The sequence below is a fragment of the Polypterus senegalus genome, chromosome 15, assembly GCF_016835505.1.
Source record: "Polypterus senegalus isolate Bchr_013 chromosome 15, ASM1683550v1, whole genome shotgun sequence".
In the NCBI taxonomy this organism is placed as follows: Eukaryota; Metazoa; Chordata; class Cladistia; order Polypteriformes; family Polypteridae; genus Polypterus; species Polypterus senegalus.
In genome coordinates, this window is record NC_053168.1 from 98,545,740 (window position 1) to 98,568,621 (window position 22,882).

Genomic DNA, 22,882 nt, shown 5'->3' on the forward strand with positions numbered 1-22,882 from the left:
ACTACAATTTATTGTTCCAGAGCGTAACACTTAAGACGAATCAATTCAGAATTACGCTCTCGTTAGCTCTATTTTAACTGAATGTCACATGCGCTTAATAAGCTTTGGTTATTAGTATGCTATACTTTTGATATGACTGTAATATTTACTTACACACACGCGCGCACAAAGTATCCCCCCACAGCTGTCTAAAATGGTGTATTCCGCGTAGCCGCACTCTTGGCAGATCGAAGACGGAGACCGGGAAGGACCACGCTGAGCTGCGAAGCATGGACAGGACCGCTGTGGTAAAGGTTGGGGCCGCGGCCAGCGCTGGTGTGTTCGTCTTGTTTGGTGGCGTGGTGCTGGCGCAGTACATTTTCACCAGAAAAAAAAAAGCCGGTCGCAAAACCAAGATCATCGAAATGGTGAGTGAATAGCTATGACTTTGAGAGCCGAGGCTAGAAGGTACAGAGCACCGTTGCCGGAAGGAGGGAATTTGACAGATAGACCCGCCCCCGGGGTCCATGCGTGAGCCAGGGACTGGTCACGTGACCGAGGACACTGCCGCTGTCCTTAGTATGGGTTGGAAGGTCATCTCTAAGACTTTGGAGCTTACTGGTGGCAAGCTTGCATTATGTGCTTGGCAGGACACCAGTAGTCGTTCCTGGCCTTGCTGTTCAGCTTATTCCTGACGTTTCCGAAATGTGCAAACCCTGTACACCGAAAGACGGCTTTTAAAGACCTGTTTTGTCACAGTTAAGACTGAAGATGCGATGAGTGACCAGACTTTCCTGTTTGGACCGAGTATTGTACTTTTCTGCAAATTGGAGAGCGCCTCAGTTTTTAATCCAAAAACATGTAAGAGGCAGCTCCTCATACTGCATATATGAAAGTCAACTTCCAATGGCAATGAACCCAAGCTACAAAGTGAATTTGTTGTAAGATGTAGTCTGTTGTATAATAATTTACTAGTGGTGTGATGTGTGAAATATTTATATGAACTGAAGTATCATAGTTCTACTGCAGTTTTATTCGAATAATACTTTGATAAATGCAACTGTAAGTGACTTGTTTTTATTTTGTGGCACCCCTAAGTCAATTTTCTGTTAGATGTGCATCCCAGTATCACACCAATTTCACTGTGTCATCATAGTTCTAAATTTTATTACATCTTTAGAGTTCCTATATATACAATGAATGTATGTTACCATAAAATTAACAAAACAAACTGTTTTATTGTATATTTTCAATCATATATTTAGACCTGATATGATTCACAGATATTTTAAATATTAGGTAGAACACTGGAGAAGAGTATTGTCATTACTCTAAGTTGTTTGCAGCCTTTCTCTCTTGTTAGTTTTTAAAACTGTAATACAGAAAATCCTAACTCACACAGATAAGATTTTATAAAAATTTATAGTAGAATTACTATAGTTTTTTCTCAATATCAGGACATTCGCTCTTCATTTCTATCCATAATTTCTCAAGAAGCACTTCTTTTTGCTTAAATTTTATGCTGTCATCATTATGTACTTCAAGTAATTTCTATTGCTCTGTGAGCCAAAACTTAGAATAGCTTGATACTAATGGTTCTGCAACTTATATTTTTATATTCATATTCTTTGATGTGCAAGTTTGGAAGCTGAAAAAAATATTTTTGTGTACCTCAAGATGCCCAGAAATCAATGGCATGTTCTCTTTATTTGTTGCCACACAATTTTGTAACATTTACTCATTGGGAACATGAGGAACCATAAGCCAAACTTATCTCTCAAAGCTTTTATTTTATCAGTGGAATACAAGATATTTTCATCATTGCATTGCATGTTGGAGATACTCATGTTTAAATGTTCAAAGATATCAACTAAGTATGGTGATTTTTCAATCCATTTATCATTTGCAAGTGACATGCAGAATTCACTTCCGCTTCATTAAAAACCCTTCACTCTTCATCCATCCATTTTCCAACCCGCTGAATCTGAACACAGGGTCACGGGGTCTGCTGGAGCCAATCTCAGCCAACACAGGGCACAAGACAGGAACCAATCCCAGGCAGGGTCCCAACCCACTGCAGGACACACACAAACACACCAAGCACACACTAGGGCCAATTTAGAATCGCCAATTCACTTAGCCTGCATGTCTTTAGACTGTGGGAGGAAACCCACGCAGACATGGGGAGAACATGCAAACTCCACGCATGGGAGAACCCTTCACTCTTCAGTTCAAGTAAAAATTTGTCTTTTTAAAATAATAATCTTATTTCCAAGTGAAGAAGATTAACATGCTGGCAAAGACACACTTCTTGGCAAAAAGATGTTATTTAAAAGGTCTATCTTTTATATACAGTGCCTTCCATTGTTTGGGACAAAGACACATTTTTCCTTGATTTAACCCTCAGTTTCACAGTTTAAAATTACCAATCAAACAAGTCACATTGCAGACTTTCATTTAAGGGTATTCGCATGCATTTTGATCACACCATGCAAAAATGACAACACATTTATATATGGCGCCCATTTCAGCGCACCACAATTTTTATGACACAGCAAAGGCAGGTATATTGCTGCCATATTTAGGACTTTGTCACATATCCCATGCATACAATGACTGCTTGATGTTTGCAATTCATAGATATCACCAGGTGGTGAGTATATTCTCTGGTGATGCTCTGCCAAAACTTTAATGCAGCCACCTCCAGTTACTGCTTGTTTTGGGAAGTTTGTCCCCATAATTTTTCTCTTCAGAATATGGAAGGCATGTTTATTTGGATTTAAATCAGGTCATTCAGGAATCGTTCAATTTTTTAGCTGTTTGGGATCATTATTTTGTTATAGTATGAAGCACTGGACAATGAAGTTGGAGGAAGTTATTGGAAGTTGAGCAGATAAGATGTTTCTATACACCTCCGAATTCATTGTGCCACTGCCTTCAGCAGTTCATCATCAATAAAGAGAAGGGTGCCAGATCTGTGCAGACACACATTCCCAAGCCATAATACCCTCACCACCATGAGGTAACCTGCATTGGATCTTGGGCAGTTCCATTTCTGTCTCCACACTTTGCTCTTGCCATCACTCCGATACATCTTTGTTTTGTCTGTTCACAAGATCTTTTTCCAGAATTCTGTAGGCTCTTTTAAGTACTTTTTCTCAAACTGTAATATGGCCATCCTACTTTTCTGGCTAACTAGTGGTTTGCATCTTGCAGTATGGCCTCTGACACATAAAGATGTGGGGCAGCAGCAGAACCCTTGAGCTGACTAGTTACTGGGAGTGACTTTTTTGTCCAACCTGCTTGCAAGCCTGGATTTCAAACAGGAACTAAACAACCTTTAACTCCTTCAGGGCTAATGTCGACTTACTTCTGTCGAAATTCAGAGGTAGAGGATGGTAATCAGCTGTAAACTGTGACAAAACTCACCCTTACGTTTATGTTTGACTCTCTTTGCTAGAAGTAAACTTAAGTAGCTTAGTTGATTTAACTTCGATTCCCTGCATGAGTGGCGAAGAACAAAGATCCTCTAAAATGGCATCAACATCTGGCAAGAGACTAATTACTCCATGGACATTTTACCACATATCACTGAATCGAAATCTGACTTGTCAGACTTGGAATTTGATGCAAGTGATCAGAAGATGGACATCAAAAACAAAAGTGAGGTACCAGCATCAGCTGATCAGTCCCCAGTTGATCATGGTATTGAACACGCTTGTGTAGCTTATATACCTACGGCAGTGTTCGCCTGGGAGGACCACCGCTTATGATGACAAGAGGTACAAACCGTATGGCATCACACCGTGACTGCCACTGCTGCCCAGCAGTTGTGCGAAGACAGCCAGGCAGCCGACCCACCGTGCATTCCTGCTGGCTATCGAGGTGCCCCTGCGTAGTCACAGCTGTCAGAGTTGCCGAACAGGCGCCAACAGTAGCTGCAGGACGTAGCAACTGAATTTTTTGGAAAAAATATTCAGCCCTCAAAGAGTTATGGGTAAATTCCATACAAACGTTAAGAAGTTTTTCTTTACACAGAGAATTATAGACACTTGGAATAATCCACCAAGTAGTGTGGTAGATAGTAAGACTTTAGGGACTTTCAAAACTCGACTTGATGTTTTTTTGGAAGAAATAAGTGGATAGGACTGGCAAGCTTTTTTGGGCTCAATGGCCCATTCTGCTCTAGATTATCCTAATGATTAATATTTATAATTCTAATAATTAACCTTTATTCCTGAGTTAATAGACTGAAATTTGCTGAGGTCTGATGAAGTGAAATGGAATGTTTTACAAAGTAAAGTCCAAGCTGATACACCAGTGGCCAACATGCTGTAATAACATACATATTATCTGTTTACTCTCGACTAAATTAAAATTGTTTTTGCTTTGCCTTCTTGGAGTATGCTCCTAAACAGAGTCTTGGGTACCAGTGTAATTCATATCAAAAACACAGTGGCTTCACTAACTGACAAGTGCCTTTGTGGCACCCGTGGACTGAAGTGCTACAAGCCACTGGTCTAGTATGTAGGGTTCAGTGATAGTTTACCCCCAACATTCCTCTAGTTCCTACAGAGGTCACTTCAAGACTCTGAATGATTGAACAGTTTTGAGAATGTTATGTTATGCTTTATCCCTTATACCTTATCATCATACTGACTCCTGGTTTGCCATTTTAAAAATCTGATCACTCCATCTGCAATGAGCTAATGTTACTCTCTAACTGCTATAGAATGTCTGTGCCGAGGTGAGCTATTTGAAAAATGTCAAGAGGGAAAAGTGCCTTAATATCCTAACTACAGGTTCACGGGGGTCTGCTGGAGCCAATCCCAGCCAACACAGGGCACAAGGCAGGAAACAAACCCCGGGCAGGGTGCCAGCCCTCCACAGGGCACACGCACACACACACACACACACCAAGCACACACTAGGGACAATTTAGAATCGCCAGTGCACCTAACCTGCATGTCTTTGGACTGTGAGAGGAAACTGGAGGACCCGGAGGAAACCCACGCAGACACAGGGAGAACATGCAAACTCCACGCAGGGAGCACCTGCGAATCAATCCTGGGTCCCCTAAATGTGAGGCAGAAGCACTACCCACTGCGCCACCGTGCCACCCCCAGAGTTTCATAGTAGTAACAATTTATTTGCAGTGCCCCAAATAAATCTTCCAGTGACTTGAACTAGATCAGTGCCAGTTTAAAGACAAGCTTCCAGAACATCCATGAATGAGACCTAATGTTTGCACGGATTTGGTGACATACTAAATTTATTTTGATGTGCTGTTCAGACATTTATTTGCCACTTTGCCATCTTAGGGAGGAACTGGTTGCAAGATAGACAGGCACTGTTTGGCCACAAGAATCACTGAGGGAAGGGTGATTTGATCCAAAACTCGGGTGGGTAATATAGGTAAAAAAAGTTAAAATGAGAAAAAAGACGATTTTGGATGATTGTGATAATCATTGTTATTTAGAATAAATAGTGGCTTATATGCTGCACAATAGAAAGATAACTTTTGAGTTAAAGTACAATACAGGCGAATTCACAGGGTGTCAGAAGGATTCCCCAAGGCTTGTATTTTATTATATGCAAATATATGAAAATCAGTGCACACATGAGCAAAACAAATGAAATACAGAAGTGCTGTGATATATTTATATGTTTGCATATATATGGCACATTATTTAACCTAAAATTCCCTTTGAAACATTTCTATAATGCACCATTGTCAAAATGTTAACTTGATGTTTTTTGTTGTTTGTTTAGTTGCTGTACTGCTTTTTCACCATTCTCATTTTCTAGCTTGCTCATTGCGCCAAAATGCCAGAAAGTGAATTATCTTGCTTGCTAATTACCCAGTATGCCATCATGCTTAATCTTCTGTTCTGCTATGTTCCTAGTTACCCAGCATGATTACTTACAGTATTTTAGCATTTCAGTTGTTTGGTTATTTTTATGTTTTTGCACAATGATTAAATGACTAAAATGCACATACAGCCAGCACTGGCAGACTGAAATGTGAACTATAGAAAATTGCCTTTGTCCTGAACCCAACTGCATGGCATAGAGGCGTTAGTAATAAAATATGGGATTAAAATAATTCAGTTCAATAACTCTTCCAATTTTTAATCCAAGAAGAATGAAAATGACAGGAAATGCTGGAAACTGTAAGGTACCTAGTATAGTAAGACGTTTGTGATGCCAATAAGGCAGGTAAAAAAGGTGTCTCTAATGTTATATAAACTCTTAAAACTATTTAAATTCCATTAAAATGAAAAATTAAAATCATTCTTGTGGTCATAATTTTTCAGTGGACTTTGATATGTGAAACCAGTTGGTGTTTAGTTGCTGCGATATATTTTTTAGGTTTCTGCATAAAATAAACTATAAGTAAGCATCCTTGCTCAGTAACTGACATTAAAGAACAAAGAAGAAATAGATGTATTTTTGCCCTATCCTTTGATAGTTAACTCTGTCAATTTCTTTTTAATTAACTTTTTCTGTGGAGTTTGCTCTCTAAGTTGTATCTGTTTACTGACAATGACAAGCACAGCAGAGACTAGGCCAAGCTACACAGCAGCTATTTTAGTGTTACCCACTTGTGTGTTTCTTAGTAAATGATAAGATAAATAATCAGAAATTTAAAAAGAATAATATAGTAAGCAAAAAATATTCCTTTGCACCCAAGTTCCTACTTTATTCAGTAAAAAAATTCTCTAAAACGGTTTTATTCCTGGATTGATACAAATAAAATACAAATTGGAAAATAACAGTTTATTTAATTAATGTGGGAGTCCAATTAAAAGAAGAAGTTGGTTGGGATGAAAATTTGCAGTCCCAGGGTCATCCAGGCCTGTACTTGAAAACCACTGATTTAGACATATAACAAAAAAAAAATGCAGGAATCTTCTTTGTCAAGATATTTGACAATGTGGCAACTGTTTCTGACAAAGCATTTAACCGACTTTGCACAGTGCTTGATTGACGTTTACGGGTACATATTTTGGCTGATATCCTGCAGGTCTTGGACAACCATATTAATACTTCATGGAGCATGATATAGTTTTGATAGGACTGAAGTGTTTAAGGCAAAATGAAACCTTTGCAAATCATGAAGAACTAAGTTAGAAAAATGAGTCCCATGCAGTCCTACCTAGGCTTTATAAAAAATAAAGCCCCTCCACATGATTAGCATTATTGAGGAGTTTAAAATATTCTATAAAAATTCATATTGTACTATTCCCCGGTCCTACTTATATTGTTGGTGCCATTCTCTGTGACCACTTGTGTCCTAATGTGCCATTCTGGATTTACCAAGAATGTATGAATCCCAGATTTCTGCATAGAGTGGCTCACTACATCACTGGGTGATCCCAAAGACTTTGTGTGTTGTATATTAACTCCATGCATGCATATATCACAGGGCACTGTGAGACAATGGCATGGAGGATATGGTACTATACCACAAATCTGTCTTGGACATGGTATTTCTTCTTTCACTTCACTTCACTGTTCACATGCATCTATAATAAAAAAACATTAAACAGGTAGGCAGTATAGTAAGTGTGTGCACTCAAATGTTATCCCAGACTGCATAGCACCATTTTTGTCATACTGTGCTCTAAAAAGGAAAACAATTAATGCAGGATAAATGGTCTTATAGATATCTTATAGATCGCTTTGCTGTCTAATCACTTCAGAACCTATTGCTTCTTATGGACTTTGGCCAGATGTCACTGAATGTGATCGTGTGGATGGTCTTTTCCAAAGGTGGTTCTTTCATTTTACTTGATACTGTACAGATAGGCCGTGGCTGTAAAGGAAAATGCACATTCAGAAAGTAGATGGATGGATGGTTGGTGAAGGTTATTTATTTGTATTTACTTCAGACGCTCCATAAAAATAATTTGTGTTATCAGTGTGTGTGAATAACATAGCAGACTGGGATAAATTTACCAGTCACTGGGGTTAAATGACTAACTAGGGAGCTCTTCCTGATCTATTAGCAGTAGTCTATTCTCCATTAAGCCTCACAGCATTGCTTACAAAAGTTTTGGAAAAGTGCCTGAAACTGCTGTAATTTTGTGCTAATCTCATAAATTGTGTCATTTGAGGTCAGTAAGTGCTCTATCGTGGTGTCAAGAAGTAGAGGAGATAGGCTAGCAGGCATTAACAAAGTATTATCAGTGGGCACCCTGTCTGTGTTAAGCATTACATGAAGATATGCCCTAATGTTTAGAACATCTCCAGGCAGCCAGAGTTAACTTTAATTTCAGCACAGACTTTTGTGCTTTTCTGTGTTCCTGTAGTCTTTATTCCTACCTGGATGTTCAATGTGAAATAGACAATTTATAAAAAGTACAGGACAGAGACCTGCTATAGTTTCTAGCCAACTGTATTTCTGATATTTCTTCTCCTGCCATGGATATTTGGCACCCAGCTTAGGCCTCAGCTCCAACAGCCACACAATCATTACATTCCTGCTTCTAGATGTGTCCACCTCTATGTGTATTGAAACTGTGCCAGCTCAGCAGTGGGGCATGACTTAGCACAACTACTATTCAAAGGTCAAGAGACACAGGTTGTGCAAGCCTTGCACTGCTATCACAAACTAGTAATCCTGAACAATTTGCTGAGCTTTGTTTCTGCTGGCAGAAGAAGTAGTGTGCAACCACAAATGAGGGGCATGCATACAGTGCACCCTGAGCCTAGGGAGAAAAAAAAAGATTATTCATTGTTCAATACTAGGAGTGAGTGACTGGTTTGACATTTGCAATGAGAACTATGTGTAGTATTGTGATTTTGGTCTGGCTTGGCATCCTTCCTTAGTGGCCCCTGGACAGTATTATTAGATGGCAGACTCTCCAGTGGCAGGGGGAGCAGTTCTTAGTGACTACAAGGAAGAGAAATTGACAGTTCTTTACATTGTACCATAGAAGCTTGTTGAAAAAGCGGGTTGTTCTTCTGCTTTGGGAGAGCTCACTCAGAGTGCTGTTTATTGGTTTCTAACACAAGGAGGAACCATGCTGGAACCCTAATCCATCAAGCTACACAGAGATGACTGCTTTCTGTGGAATGATACTCCCAGCCATTGTTTTCTTCATAAAGTATTTGTATTTTGGAACATGACAGTTTGCAAGACCCTAAGAGTGCTTGCTGACAAACAGAATGGTTTTCTCTATATGGGAGTACCACAGAGCCCTGAAGGTGGAAATCCATCCCTGTATTGTCACTTTGAACAGCCTTGTGGAACACACTGAGATGCTGGATTCACTACTGTGGCTGTCATTGATTTTTTTTATCTTTGTAAACAGATTAAGAGAAGGAAGTAAATAATGGGGTTGTAAGGCTGGTAGGGACACTATGTCATTCTTTCTGTCTGTCAAAAACTCCAGGCATTCTGGTTCCTCCCCCAGCTTACTGTCTCTCAGCCCGTACATCAACTGTGTAGGCTCAGATAAGCAGTGCTATTTTTGGAGATGCCCACCCCCCACCACCACCCTGTTATATAAACCCTGTGCAGTCATACAATTTCTCCCTGCCTGTTGCTGATCAGCTGTTTGAGGTAAACTTCTGTGGAACTAAAAGCGTAAGTGTGCACATATGAGAGGTTAACTGTGTGTGCTGGTACCTGCTTGTCTATAAGTGTGTACATCTGTGTGTTTTTATAATGTGGCACAGATATGCAAGTCTGTATGAGTCATTGTGTGTGTGCTGATCAGTGTATTTGTGAATAAACTGGTAACAACACTAGTATACTGGTAACACTGTAGAAAGAGCTACTGCTCTGAGGGCTTCTTGTGCCATCCACTTGGATTTGATTTGCATGGAGTTTTGTGTCTAGAATAAAACTGTTTGTCTGTGTTTATGCAAGCAACTTCATTTCCTGCACCACTTTTGGTGATGTATACATCAGCTTTTGTTCTGCATAATTTATTGGCAAGCTTTGAGAGTTAATACCTTGTAACGTTGTCATTTTCCTAATATTACGAGAGCAAAATTTCAAAGAAAAAGTAAAAGAAGCTGTCAGTAGGTGGTACAATGTAATGGCGGGTGTAGCTTTGTTTGCCTTGTTTTATACCAGAGTAGATTTAAAATGGCAGATTGTGTAGTGTGCAGCTGTGATCTCAGATAGCAGATGAGAGTTTATTCACTTTCAGGCTTTTGGTATGCACACTCAGAGCAGCACCACATCACCACCATTACATGTTCCTGAAAGGTGTTGAGTGAGTATACAAAGACATTCAACAAAAGCACATCTTTGAAAACACACATAAAGCAGATTTGGTAATTAAAAGTACAGTTAAACCTTTTCTGTATGAGTAGTTACACAAAGGTGAGAAGTACCTAGGGACTCACATAGCTTCACTGCAAGCCAGAAGCTTTTCTACTGTTTTCTGTGCAGTCATGATTATTGCTGAATGTTTGAAAGCCATTCTCACAACATTTACATTCACAGACTCCTTGATTTATGCTTGGAAGTTGTCCTGGATCAAGGATTTGATGTGTGTCTCCATCCAAGGGCTGGTCAATACTTGTTTTCTTGATTTATTTGTTTACATTCAGTTCAAACTGTCTGGCATCTGCAGCAGCTGCTGACTCAGAGGACGAAAATATTTGTTTACAGTCTGGTTATAGAATCAAATTTCCCAGCTATATGCAGTGCAGCTAACAATAAAGGTGACCTGATGAGTCTTAGGTCTGACAGTGGAAAACCAGTGCACTATGCAGAAAGAGACCCATTGATGAATCTGAGAGCATTTTGTCTCTTTTCCCTAGACAGCCAATATTGTATATGGAAGGTAATGGGTGAAATGTCAGGTTGACTCTCACTTCAACAACCAGGCTGCCACCTAGTCTTATACCAATGCAATTCTCAGAGGAGATTCCTAATTCTTTGTATATGCTTTATTCATTATGTTTCCTCGTCCAATAATGCGTAATTGCATCCATAATTTAAGTGCCTGAAAGATGGCACAATTGTTCCAACAGAGGGCACTGTGGAGGCATTAATTTAGGTTATGTTTACAGTTCTGGTCTGAAAATAGTTTTCCAGTTTTACTTTTGCCTGACTGTGCATGCTTCTGTTAACATAAGATATATATCTGATTCACATGTTTACACAGGTAGAGTCCCCAAATAGCTGCCATACAAAAATGAATGAGTGCCAAGGCATATGCAGTCATGTTTAAATGGGGCAATGCAAGTGAAAATCTAAATATTTGCATGTAATGTATTGATGCCTAATGTATATGCTGTTGGTTTAAGTGCTGTTAATAATGGTTGAAATGCATACAGCTTTGGTTTGTATATATGCAATAAATGTTTTTAAACTTAACCAGTATTGGTTCTATTCCTGAAAAATATATTGCTTTGTATGCATGTATTATTGGTTTGTGTTTTAATTAAATTTAATTGTTTGCAATATACTATGAGTTTACACAAGAGCTACACTTATCTGAATATGAACTATACATCTAAAAGTATACAGTATACAGATGTACTGGAGTTTGTATTTGAATGCAACAAATGGAAAACAACATCAATTACAATATTATGAACCTGATTAATTTTTCCCTTGCTTGCAGAAAAATTACATCTGCACTTTATTTTGCACTATCGGCCTTTACAGATACATGGTCTAAGTCTCTGTTCTGACAATCTGCGGTTTCTCTTGCCTCCAGCTAGTGGGCATTAGCCAATCCCCCCTTTTTTCACAGCCAATAAGGAGGAGCAGTTGAATGAAGCATTATTGCCATGCAGCTTATTGTCTGTTTTTTTGTTGTTGTTTTACAACCTAAATACATCCATTGTAATATGAGGTAGGTAGCACAATATGCTGTATATGACATCACCACACACCATTTACATGCATTACAGCAGTAAATGAAAATAAATGCACATTTATTTAGTTAGTACATACTGTATAAACCAATGCTACAATTTATTGAAAACCACTTATACCCCATACTGTATCCATGCTTATTTAAAGCTGAAGTCAGTAGGTCATTACTCGTGGGAAAGTGATGAGTTAAACCTTATGACTACTACAGGAAATAATGATGAGTGGTGCTTCTTTTGAAGTAGCCTGTTGCATTTTCCTTACCATAAAAAACGAAAGAAATTATTACATGAATAAATGTGCATTTTGATTATATCACCTTATCAGTTAGTTAGTTGTATACATCCATTGCTCAAACCCACTTTTCCAAAGGAGAGTTGCAGAGCCTATTCCATGAAGTGGCTGGCAAATGGGATGAACAGACCCTGGAAAGGGTCCTAGCTCATCACATAGTGAACACATACACGCACTAAGGCCAACATAAGTATTACTAGTTTACTTATCCTATTGTACATGTCTCTGAGAAGAAATCCAAGCACTTACAGGAAACCATGTGGACCCATTATCCACTTTACTAATTCAATTCATAATTTTAAACACTTCAATCATGCCACCTCTTGATCTTCTTTTGCTTAAACTGAAAAGGCTCAGCTCTTTTAATCTTTCCTCATAATTCATCCCCTATAGCCCTGGAATAAATTTTTCTAGTGCTGCTATGTCCTTTTTGTCAATGTCAATGTCAATTTATTTATATAGCACATTTAAAACAACATAGTAATGCTGCGGCCAAAGTGCTTTACAATAATAGAATAAAAGAAAAAACAATAAACAATAAAACATAAATAGTAATAAAATATATGAACATAAAATAAGATAGATAACAAATAGAAATAATGTTATATGATCAAAAAGAGGAAACCATCAGTATTACTGAAGGTCACTGAATGCAAGTGAAAAGAAGTGAGTTTTTAATCTTGTTTTGGACTGTTCAATTGTAGACAACTCCTTAATATGATGAGGTAAAGAGTTCCACAGGCGAGGGGCAGCAGCTGCAAAGGCCCTGTCCCCCTTGGTTTTACATTTGGTGCGAGGGACAACAAGAGACAACTGACCAGAAGATCTAAGCACTCTGGATGGCTGGTGTAAAACACACAATTCAGATAAATAGGCAGGAGCAAGCCCATGTAAAGATTTAAAAACTAGCAGCAAGATTTTAAAATCAATTCGAAAACTGACAGGCAGCCAGTGTAAAGAAGCTAATATTGGAGAAACAGAGTCATACTTCCTTGCCCCAACCAGAAAGCGAGCAGCAGCATTTTGGACCAGCTGTAACCTGTGTATCAGGGATTTGTTAATGCCAGAATAAAGCGAATTGCAATAGTCGTGGTGAGAAAAAATAAAAGCATGAGTAGCTTTCTCAAGATCTTTAGAAGATAAAAAAGGCTTTATCTTACCTAATAGACGAAGTTGGAAAAAGCAACTCTTGACTACAGAATTTACTTGTTTCTCAAAAGAGAGGTTACTATCAAAGGTAACACCAAGATTGCGGACTTGAGGTTTGGAAAAGGCAGAGAAAGAGCTGAGAAGTACAAGACCAATTTGGGCTTTAGCTGGTGGTCCCACTATAAGCACCTCTGTTTTATTTTGATTCAGATCAAGAAAATTATTGGCCATCCAGGATCTTAGTTCAGACAGACAGTTGTGGAGTTGATTCATTGCAGAGTTGCAGACGGGAATATAAACCTGAGTATCATCAGCATAGCAGTGAAAAGAAATGTTAAATTTCCTAAAAATCGCTCCAATAGGGTGAAGGTATGTAGAGAACAAAATAGGACCTAAAATGGATCCCTGAGGAACACCATATTTAAGAGGAACTATAGATGAAAAAGAGGAATTTAAAGTCACTGAAAAATGTCTACCAGTTAAATATGACTTGAACCAGTTAAGAGCAGCCCCTTTAATCCCAACAAGATGTTCGAGCCTCATCAGCAATATTTCATGATCAATGGTGTCAAAGGCAGCTGACAGGTCAAGAAGGACAAGGACTGCCGCATCACCTGAGTCAGTAATAAGAGAGATGTCGTTGAACACTTTCAGGAGTGCCGTTTCAACACCATGATAACGCCTAAAACCAGATTGGTAGGCCTCAAATAAATTATTGGAGTTAAGGTGATTGACCAATTGATTATAAATAATTTTTTGTAGTATTTTAGCCAGAAATGGGAGCTGGGAAATTGGACGAAAGTTGGTTAAAACTCCAGGATCTAATCCTGCCTTTTTTAGATGAGGACGGACTGCAGCATGTTTAAAAAATGAGGGCACAACCCCCGAACTAATAGAATCATTTATAATGGCTAGTAAAGATGGGCCCAACACATCAAAGGCTTCCACTAAGAGACGTGGTGGTACAATATCAAGGGGGCTGGAAGCTGGTTTAAGGGTGTCAATAGTTCTTTTTAGCATTGAAAGTGAGACTTGATCAAAGGAATCTAGAACAATGTCATGATTAACAGTAGGAAGTTCAATTTTTGTAGCCTGGAGACCAAAACTGCACACAGTACTCTAGATGAGGCCTCGCCAGTGCATTATAAACTTTGAGTATATCCTCCTTGGACTTGCAATATAACCTAACATTCTGTTTGCCTTCTTAATGACTTCTGAACACTGTCGGGAAGTTGATAGTGTAGAGTCCACTACTACTCCTAAATCCTTCTCATAAAGTGTACTCTCCCATCCATCAGGGCACACACACACACAGCACACACTAGTGACAATTTAGGATCGCCAATGCACCTAACCTGCATGTCTTTGGACTGTGGGAGGAAACCCACGCAGACACGGGGAGAACATGCAAACTCCACGCAGAGTGGACCCAGGAAGCGAATCCAAGTCTCCTAACTGCGAGGCAGCAGCGCTACCCACTGCACCACCGTGCTGCCCTACTCTCCCAGTGTGTGTACGAATCTAACATTTTACTTTTTATGAGTAATACATTATTTTTAATGGCATTAAATTTCATCTGCCACAAATATGCTCAAGCATTTATGCTGTCTAAGTCCTTCTTTAATGATTTAACCAATCCACCGATCTTGGTATCATCTGCAAGCTTAACCAGCTTGTTACTTATATTCCTATCTAAATCGTTTATATATATTAAAAATGGGGGGCTCCACCTCCTGCTTGTTTCGCTCGCCCACCCCCGTGTTTGGTTTACTGGATATACAATACAATACAATTTATTTTTTGTATAGCCCAAAATCACACAAGAAGTGCCGCAATGGGCTTTAACAGGCACTGCCTCCTGACAGAAAGCCTTGACCCTCTTAGAAGTCCAGAAAAAACTCCCAAAAAAAACCCCTTGTAGGGAAAAAATCGAAGAAACCTTGGGAAAAGCAGTTCAAAGAGAGACCTCTTTCAAAGTAGGCTGGGCGTGCAGTGGGGCTTGAATGCACGCTAAGGATATGCCTGTGGAAATTTTGCTGTCTTTTTGCTGCTTGCGAGCTGCCTGTTCTGCTTGTCGATATGTCGTTGTATTAAGAGCTGGGAGCACATGATGCTTCTCTGCCAAAATCAATCCAACAACTGCTAGGATTAGATGTCTGTGGACTTGTTTTAAATGATGGCTCACAGCCTGGTCTCGCATTACGTTGTAAAAACAATACTTGTCCTTTATTTCTGACCCCAGGCGTGGTTAAATTCTTTCTTGCAGGACGTATAACGCTGCTCGCGTTGTCCAGGGGGGTGCTGGGGTGCCCTTCGATCTTTTTAAAGCCTGTACAGCCGCTGTCCTTTTTGCTACTTTGTGTCTCTCCTGCTTATGTGTTGTTAATTGTGTTTTCTTTGAAATTAAACTTTTTGTTCCTTTAACTGTTGTGGGTCCACAGATTCTCATAGCGTATGGTCCATTATTGCGTAAATCTACGTTTTGTGCATTGAATGATGTGAATGCGAAAATACTTTGTTTTCTGCTCTTTTCCTTTTATTTCTGGCCTCGCTTTGTCCTGCTATTTTTTCAATTACACCTGGTCCTGATGATTAATTTCCTTTTTTTTTTTGCGCTAATGTGATCTTTTATTTGTCGACGTTTCATTTATAACATATTATCCTTTATACGCTTTATATGCACTGAGACACCTGTATCTGTGTGTGCTGCTTCCCTTTACACTACTGACTTTTTTTTTGCCCATTCTCTTTTGTCTCGCGGTTCTTTTTTTTTTTGTCCTTCGTGATCTTAACGTGAAGATCACGTATCATCTCCTAGTCATTGATTCCACAGGATTATGTTTTTATAATAGAGAGAAGAGATAGCAGCGGCCCTAGCACTTACCCCTGTGGAACACCGCTCTTAACATCGGCCAATTCTGAAGAGGTTCCTCATACCATCACTTCCTGTGTCTGAACCAAATCTGCACCCATCTAAAAACACCCAGAACTCCCACTTCTTGTAGTTTGATGCCCAACCTCTCTTGTGGCACCTTATCAAATGCTTTCTGAAAGTCCAGATAAATAATATCATCCACTTTGATCATATTGTTTTGTTGCTTCCTCACAGAATTCCGGCATGTTAATAAAACACCTATGCTGACAATTCAGAAAAACTCCTGTACTTACCATGTGCTGCTCAATCTTATCCTTAATAATTTCTTCCATTAATTTTCCTTTGATGCATGTTAAGCTTATTGACCTATACTTGTTTGAATCTGCCCGGTCACCATTTTTGTATAGCGGGATAATATTTACCATTTACCAGTCCTTCAAAATCTCTTCAGTGCACAGTGACTTCCTAAAAATATGCATCAAGGGTTTATATATGTACTTGCTAGCCTCCTTAAGAACTCAAGGGTGATTTGTCCTAAAGCAGATAACACTGGTTAAATTGGGTAAACAGCATAGATGGATAGTTATTTGCACAGTCAGAGAAAAGTCTAGATAAAACTAGTAGTGTTAATATAGACTTACATTTACTTATTTTTACCTCCAACTAGATGCCAGAGTTTCAGAAGAAAACTGTTCACATCCGGGACCCAGAGAAGGTGGAGGAGATCATCTGTGGGCTTATCAAAGGTGGGGCTACCAAATTACAGGTAAGTGGTGTACAATTGGCAAAGGAGCGCAGAGTCAGTCAACATGTTCCCTTTCTACATTAGGGCAGCTGAGTATTCAGACACTGTGCACATACAGTAGAGGATTAGTCCCCACTTTTCCTGTATTCATAGTGTATTTTGTAACTATGTAATGCTTGTAGTGCTCTCTTCAAGTCAAAACAATTAAGTCTGGTCTGGCTCTCCTTAACTAATCGATGTGAGTGCATCATGTGGAAGATTAGTCTGACCAAAGCCAGTGCATATCATATCTGTTTTGCAAATAAAGTGGACAGTTGGGTTTCACTTTAACCTTCTGTCATTGCACTTCATCCAGCTTGTCTTTGGAATTTTTTTTTCTCATTCTGCAAGGAAGGAATATCTGGATCAATTCACAATTATTTTTTGTGAAATATTTAAGCAAATTGGAATGTAAGCTTTAGACCGGTGACACCTCTTTCCTTTGCAAATGGTAATATACTGCATCTGGTTTCTTGTACATGTTAGGGAATTAATGATAGTTCAGTATAGACAACACAACAACACCCAGCAATAAACTGGGTTTCATTTTTGGTCAAATATATAGATGAAAATAAATAAAATTAACTTTAAATTAAATATTTACAAAAAACACATTTGGCTTAATTCTCCGTTACAATACAGTCAAGTCATGTTAAATGGGCTTTATTGTAATACCATCAATGTTCCCTCTAAACTGAGCGTGTGAGCAATCGCTTACACGAATTCAGAGCGTCGCTCATACTTCCCGCACGATCGCTCATTCCGACGGCATCGCTCATATTTATCACACGATCGCTCACTCCGACCGTTGGAGTCCAAAGCCGAAGGTCTTATTCTTTTAGGCCGCCACCTAAGAAACGTGCTTGCGTTATAAAAAGTGTTTGAAACTTGTTTCTGTTTGTCTCAGCGAGTCAGCGTATGTGATTAACTTTGGAAAAAATTGTTTGAAACTTGTTTCTGTTTGTTTGGCTCTGCGTATGTGATTATCTTTGTTTGAACATAGGTTCGAAATTCAAAAGTTTTATTTATTTCCGACTTCCAGCTCGTGTTTAAAGCCTTTCTTTACTCACATATTTTGATTTACATAGAATTAGGCGCATCAGTTTATATTAGGAGTTTAAAATCAAGAGCCATGTCTAAGTGTCAGGCAGACAATTTTTCAGGAAATGCGAGTAAAAAGTTATGTTTGGAATTCAAGAAAGAATGGTTGACAGGATGTTCAGTAGACACAGACTTGCCACATGGCTGTGGACAACACGTGCAGCTGGGTGAAATTTTCTAGTACTCTGAAGCACGTGTTGTTATATGCAAGGGAGCCAACAGTGAATGGACCGACTGGAAAGTTGATCATCTAAAAAAACATTTAGGTCAAAAATCTCATGTGGATTGTGTCACAAAAACTTAAAAATCAAAGCAGAGGGATTTTAAAAAGCATGCTAACTGAATCAAAAGAAGATCGTGAAACCAGGAAAGAGACCACACAGCGAAACCAATGGACAGCCGATTTCCAGATGATGAATTAAAAGATTGGTCAATATTCGAAAAAGACTCTTTCTGTGCAACTGCAAATCAGGAGGAGTATTCAATTCTACTATGCCTGTTTGAATTTCATTAATTTTGAATCCAGCCTGGGTTATTTCTATATAGTGTCTGAGTGAGTTTGAGACACACACCAATGCTGAGCACAGGACACAAACACACAGCCAATTTAGAATCATAAATTAACATGCCATACATATAGAAAGAAAACCGGAGTAGCTGGAAAAAACTGTGCACAGACACAGGGAGAACTTGCAAACTCCAACAGGCACTGCTAGGGTGAGATTTAAACAGGGTTCTGGTGCTCTAAACAGGAGGCCTACTATTGTGAAGCTTCCCCACTGTGTAAGTAAGGCAAAAAATGTTAACTGCATTTAAAAGCAGGTCACATTTTTATCATTAGTGGCCTGCTTAATTAAGTTAGAATTGTTGTGTAAAATTTAGAGCCACCATTGACTTTGCTGCTACAGAGATGACAAGTGTCTAGAAGTGGTATAGAGTTTGCCTATGGCTGACTATTTCTGCTGGCTTTAATATCAAGAAATAAAGTAAAACCTCTGAACCAAGTTCTAATAGAGCCAGAGTATAGAGTCAAATGTTGCTGTTTGTAGGTTGCACATAGGATTGGATCTAAGTCTCTGTTCCCCTGTAATGAAAATAGTACATTGAGAAGATGGGTGGCTTGAGACTGACTGGATAAACAAGCCCACATGCCATTGTTACTTTCTTTGTAAAAAATCAAAACAAACCTGTCCTATAGTACTTTAGCCCTTCAAACATCTGGTGTCTTCCTGCTTAAACCCTGAGGGTGGTGGTAATGAAATTTCACTTTTTTTTTCTCCTTCCTAGATTATAACAGACTTTGATATGACACTCAGTAAGTTCTCCTGCAATGGAAAGCGATGCCCAACGTGTCACAGTAAGTGCCACCCTGCTTATTTCATAAACAAAATTTCCAGGCCAATATGCTATATATTATGTTCTTTTATTGGCAGATATCATTGACAATTGCAAACTAGTAACAGAGGAATGCCGTGAAAAGGTAAATGTGCCATCCTGTGTATGCTGAAATAGGGAGAGCTACTATAAACCACCTTCCTAATGCCTGCCGCCTTTTATTTTGCACAGCTGTTGAGGCTAAAGAACACCTACTATCCGATTGAGATCGACCCACAACTCAGCATTGAAGAGAAATTTCCCTTCATTGTGGAGTGGTATGCCAGTGGGGGCCTAGGCTGCTCTTGGGCTGATGCCATCCTTTTCCAGACTAACAGTTATTTTTTTTCTCCTCAGGTACTTCAAGTCACACACTTTACTCATTGAGCAAGGCCTGCAGAAGGAGAAGCTGCCAGAGGTGGTGATGGAGTCAGATGTCTCCCTGAGGTAGGCTCAATTACCACTTGAACAAGTCCATAAATTCAAGCCCCACTACACAAACATTCCAACCCCATCTTCTCACACTAGACACCCTCCAAGCAACCATCGGACAGTCATAACTGCCTATCCCTACCAACAATGAGATGGTCTGGGCCTGTTGGAAGTATTAACTGTAACATATGTACCACATTTTTCTGACACTCTTTTTCCTTGCAGGGAGGGATATGAGATGTTCTTTGACAAGCTCCATCAGCACAATATTCCTGTGTTCATCTTCTCAGCTGGTCTGGGGGATATACTGGAGGAAATCATTCGGCAAGCAGGCGTCTACCACCCCAACATTAAAGTTGTCTCCAACTTCATGGACTTCGATGAAAATGTAAGATAGGGTGCATGTACATTCCATCCCCCACCCTCCCCAGCTCAACTTGTATCTGTGTGGAGTAAACATAACAACACATGCCTCCTTCTCAGCTGTGGACATGTTCTCAGGCATGTCTCCACAGCAGCAAAGGGTTTATAGCATTACACGTTCCCAATTAACATTGGAATGCACCCTTCCAGCACCAATTGCTGATCCATCCCATGAGAAAGTAGGATTCCGCTACGCTGAAACAACTAAAGAGACATCTGGATTTAATACACTTTGAAAGCAATAATAAAATTATAGCATGTTTTAGTGTATAAATCTATATCTTTTTATTTTCTGCAGGGTGTCCTGAGGGGATTCAAAGGGGAGCTGATCCATGTCTACAATAAGCATGATGGTGCCTTAAAGAACACAGACTACTTCAGACAGCTTAAAGACAACTGCAACATCATTCTTCTTGGCGACTCGCTGGGTGACTTAAACATGGCTGATGGAGTTACCAGTGTTGAGAACATCCTGAAGATTGGCTTTTTAAATGATAAGGCAAGTAGAATGGGAATTGTTTTGGGAAGTTCCACATTTATATAGCTGAGGTCAAAAGAGTCCCAAAACACTAGACTTCATAGATCATTGGTTTCCTGAGTGTCTAGTCTCATTCCCATCATTGCTTTATCATCTTTGCTGGCCATCTAACTGCTGTCTATGTTACTTTTCCAGGTGGATGCTCTTCTAGAAAAGTACATGGAATTATATGATATAGTTTTAGTCAAGGATGAGACACTCGATGTGCCCAATTCCATCTTGCAGAAGATTCTCTGATGGTTTGTGGGATTGGGATGGAGCTGGATAGCTTTTCCTTTTGATCATGGCTGTGTATTCTCATTTGGACATCCTCCAATGTCAACTGCCAAACTGTCAATGAACAGTGGACTTGTCACAAGTGCCACTACCAAAGCAGCGGTGGGGAGGGTAGCAGAGGTGAGAGGACAGCAGATGGATACAGACCAGCTGAGATGGAGTGACTGGATCACCCATACACCAGGATCCTCGAACCCAACCCAACCCACCCCACCCCTCACAGTGGGCTGTATTCAAGACACTTGTCTATGACCTCAGATAAAGGGGTGTCAAAGTATCATAAGCAGGCATTGGTGCCCCTCACAGGCTTAAACATTATGGAAAAAGTGACTTCAACTGGTAGAAACCGTTGTTTTAAATTCATTGTGTGCTGCTGTTATTTCTTATTTGTGCTCAGGTGGTGCCTTTTCTATACTCGCTGACTTGTTTACCACAAGAAAACAGATTAAATATTTCACTTAATGTCTGTTGGTCACTGTCCTTCTGTCTAAAAGCTTGTCAGCTGCTCCTAGACCCAGATTAATTGACAGTTTTGCAAATTTATCATGGGTGACATGAAGCAGGGAGGCCAGGGTATGTGATTCAGGGTGATAATGAAAGCTGCTGTCTATACTGGGAGTGTGGTTCAAGGCTATATTGTTATGGGTGAAACTTTTATCACACTTCTTATTTGATAATTGACTCCCTTTGATTGATTAATAACCAATATTTGTTAAAAAGAGACACCTGGCTTAACAACAAAAAAAAATACAAAGATAAATCTCCCAGAAAAGATTTTTATGCCTTATGTATACATTATATTGAAATTGCATGAATTTGTTTTAATATGACAAAAAATATTTCACAAACCATCTGTTATAGTAATAAAAAGTTTTTTGCATTTTGTTTACGATTAGGAACATGTTGACATAGTCAGGAGTCAGGTACATGTACAGCCTCTTAGCTGTTTGATCGGCAGCCTAAAACAGATGTTCTGATATCACAAATGTTCTAGGTTATGTTGCCATGGTTTAGATACACATTAAAACAGTCATTGATTTTAATTTGTAGTGCGCAAGTGAAAAATGCTATCAAGCCCCACTTCACAGGAGACAGATTAGTGATCATATTGGTTTATGTATTATCATGAACACATGCAACTACTTTGCCACCCCATATCTACACAGCATCTGTCAGCTGTTAGCAAAGCTGTAACCTCGATGTGTCAGGCTAGAAAATTTTGTTCCCTGTAGTACCACCAATTTTATCTTTTAGCATTCATCTACATAGTGGTACATTATTATATTGGAACTTAGCTGTCTTATCCAGACCAGACATTATTCCCGAGTGTGAGTTTGTCATTAGCTTCCTGTGTTTTGTCAGTAAACTGTTTTTCTATCTATCTGCCGCAAGAAGAAATGTGGTATTCTGGCTTATAACTCAATTAGCTGCTTGAAAGCCTTTTATCATTAACCGTGCTAATTGGTAATATGTTTTGCTCTTACACTATACATATTTTCTGTGATTTCCTCAATACAATTTTTACTTGTGGGTGCTGCCAATTACATTGACGCAGTCTAACTTTGTAAGTTGTAAACTGGTTTTGTAAGCAATATTGCATTGTGTTGGTATTTTAGTGCAGTCTAGATTGTATTTTGTCATCCTTTTGCTGAAAATATTTCCAAAGTGAAGTATGTTTAGCATGCTTCATTATTACTAAAGGCACATATCCTGCTTCAGGATGTAAACCAATCTAACATGTAGTCTAGGTACTGCCCACACAAGTCTATTTTTATGTAAAATATGTCTCTAGATTAGGGGTGCCCACAC

At 39.2% G+C, this 22,882-nt stretch overlaps 1 protein-coding gene across 3 annotated transcripts; it reads left to right on the forward strand.

The window, feature by feature from the left end:
• Positions 1–202: 202 nt before the first annotated feature.
• nt5c3a (5'-nucleotidase, cytosolic IIIA) lies at positions 203–21,539 on the forward strand. Of its 3 annotated transcripts, none has more exons than XM_039736534.1 (9): positions 203–407; positions 16,813–16,911; positions 19,318–19,387; positions 19,464–19,510; positions 19,597–19,682; positions 19,762–19,851; positions 20,062–20,224; positions 20,558–20,758; positions 20,933–21,539. In XM_039736534.1, the coding sequence occupies exons 1-9, from the start codon at positions 270–272 to the stop codon at positions 21,032–21,034; spliced, it is 996 nt and encodes a 331-aa protein (XP_039592468.1). In that variant the 5' UTR covers positions 203–269; the 3' UTR covers positions 21,035–21,539. The 3 variants fall into 3 exon arrangements, with proteins under 3 accessions (XP_039592468.1, XP_039592469.1, XP_039592470.1); XM_039736535.1 differs by lacking the exon at positions 203–407 and adding an exon at positions 9,468–9,574; XM_039736536.1 differs by lacking the exon at positions 203–407 and adding an exon at positions 9,487–9,550.
• The last annotated feature ends 1,343 nt before the right edge of the window (positions 21,540–22,882 follow it).

Bases quoted from the DNA above. Each gene is read 5' to 3' on its own strand.
- nt5c3a (XM_039736534.1), top strand. From the start codon at position 270: ATGGACAGGACCGCTGTGGTAAAGGTTGGGGCCGCGGCCAGCGCTGGT. The intron at 20,225-20,557 runs GTAAGATAGGGT...TATTTTCTGCAG, and splicing joins TCATGGACTTCGATGAAAAT to GGTGTCCTGAGGGGATTCAA. The intron at 20,759-20,932 runs GCAAGTAGAATG...TTACTTTTCCAG, and splicing joins TTGGCTTTTTAAATGATAAG to GTGGATGCTCTTCTAGAAAA.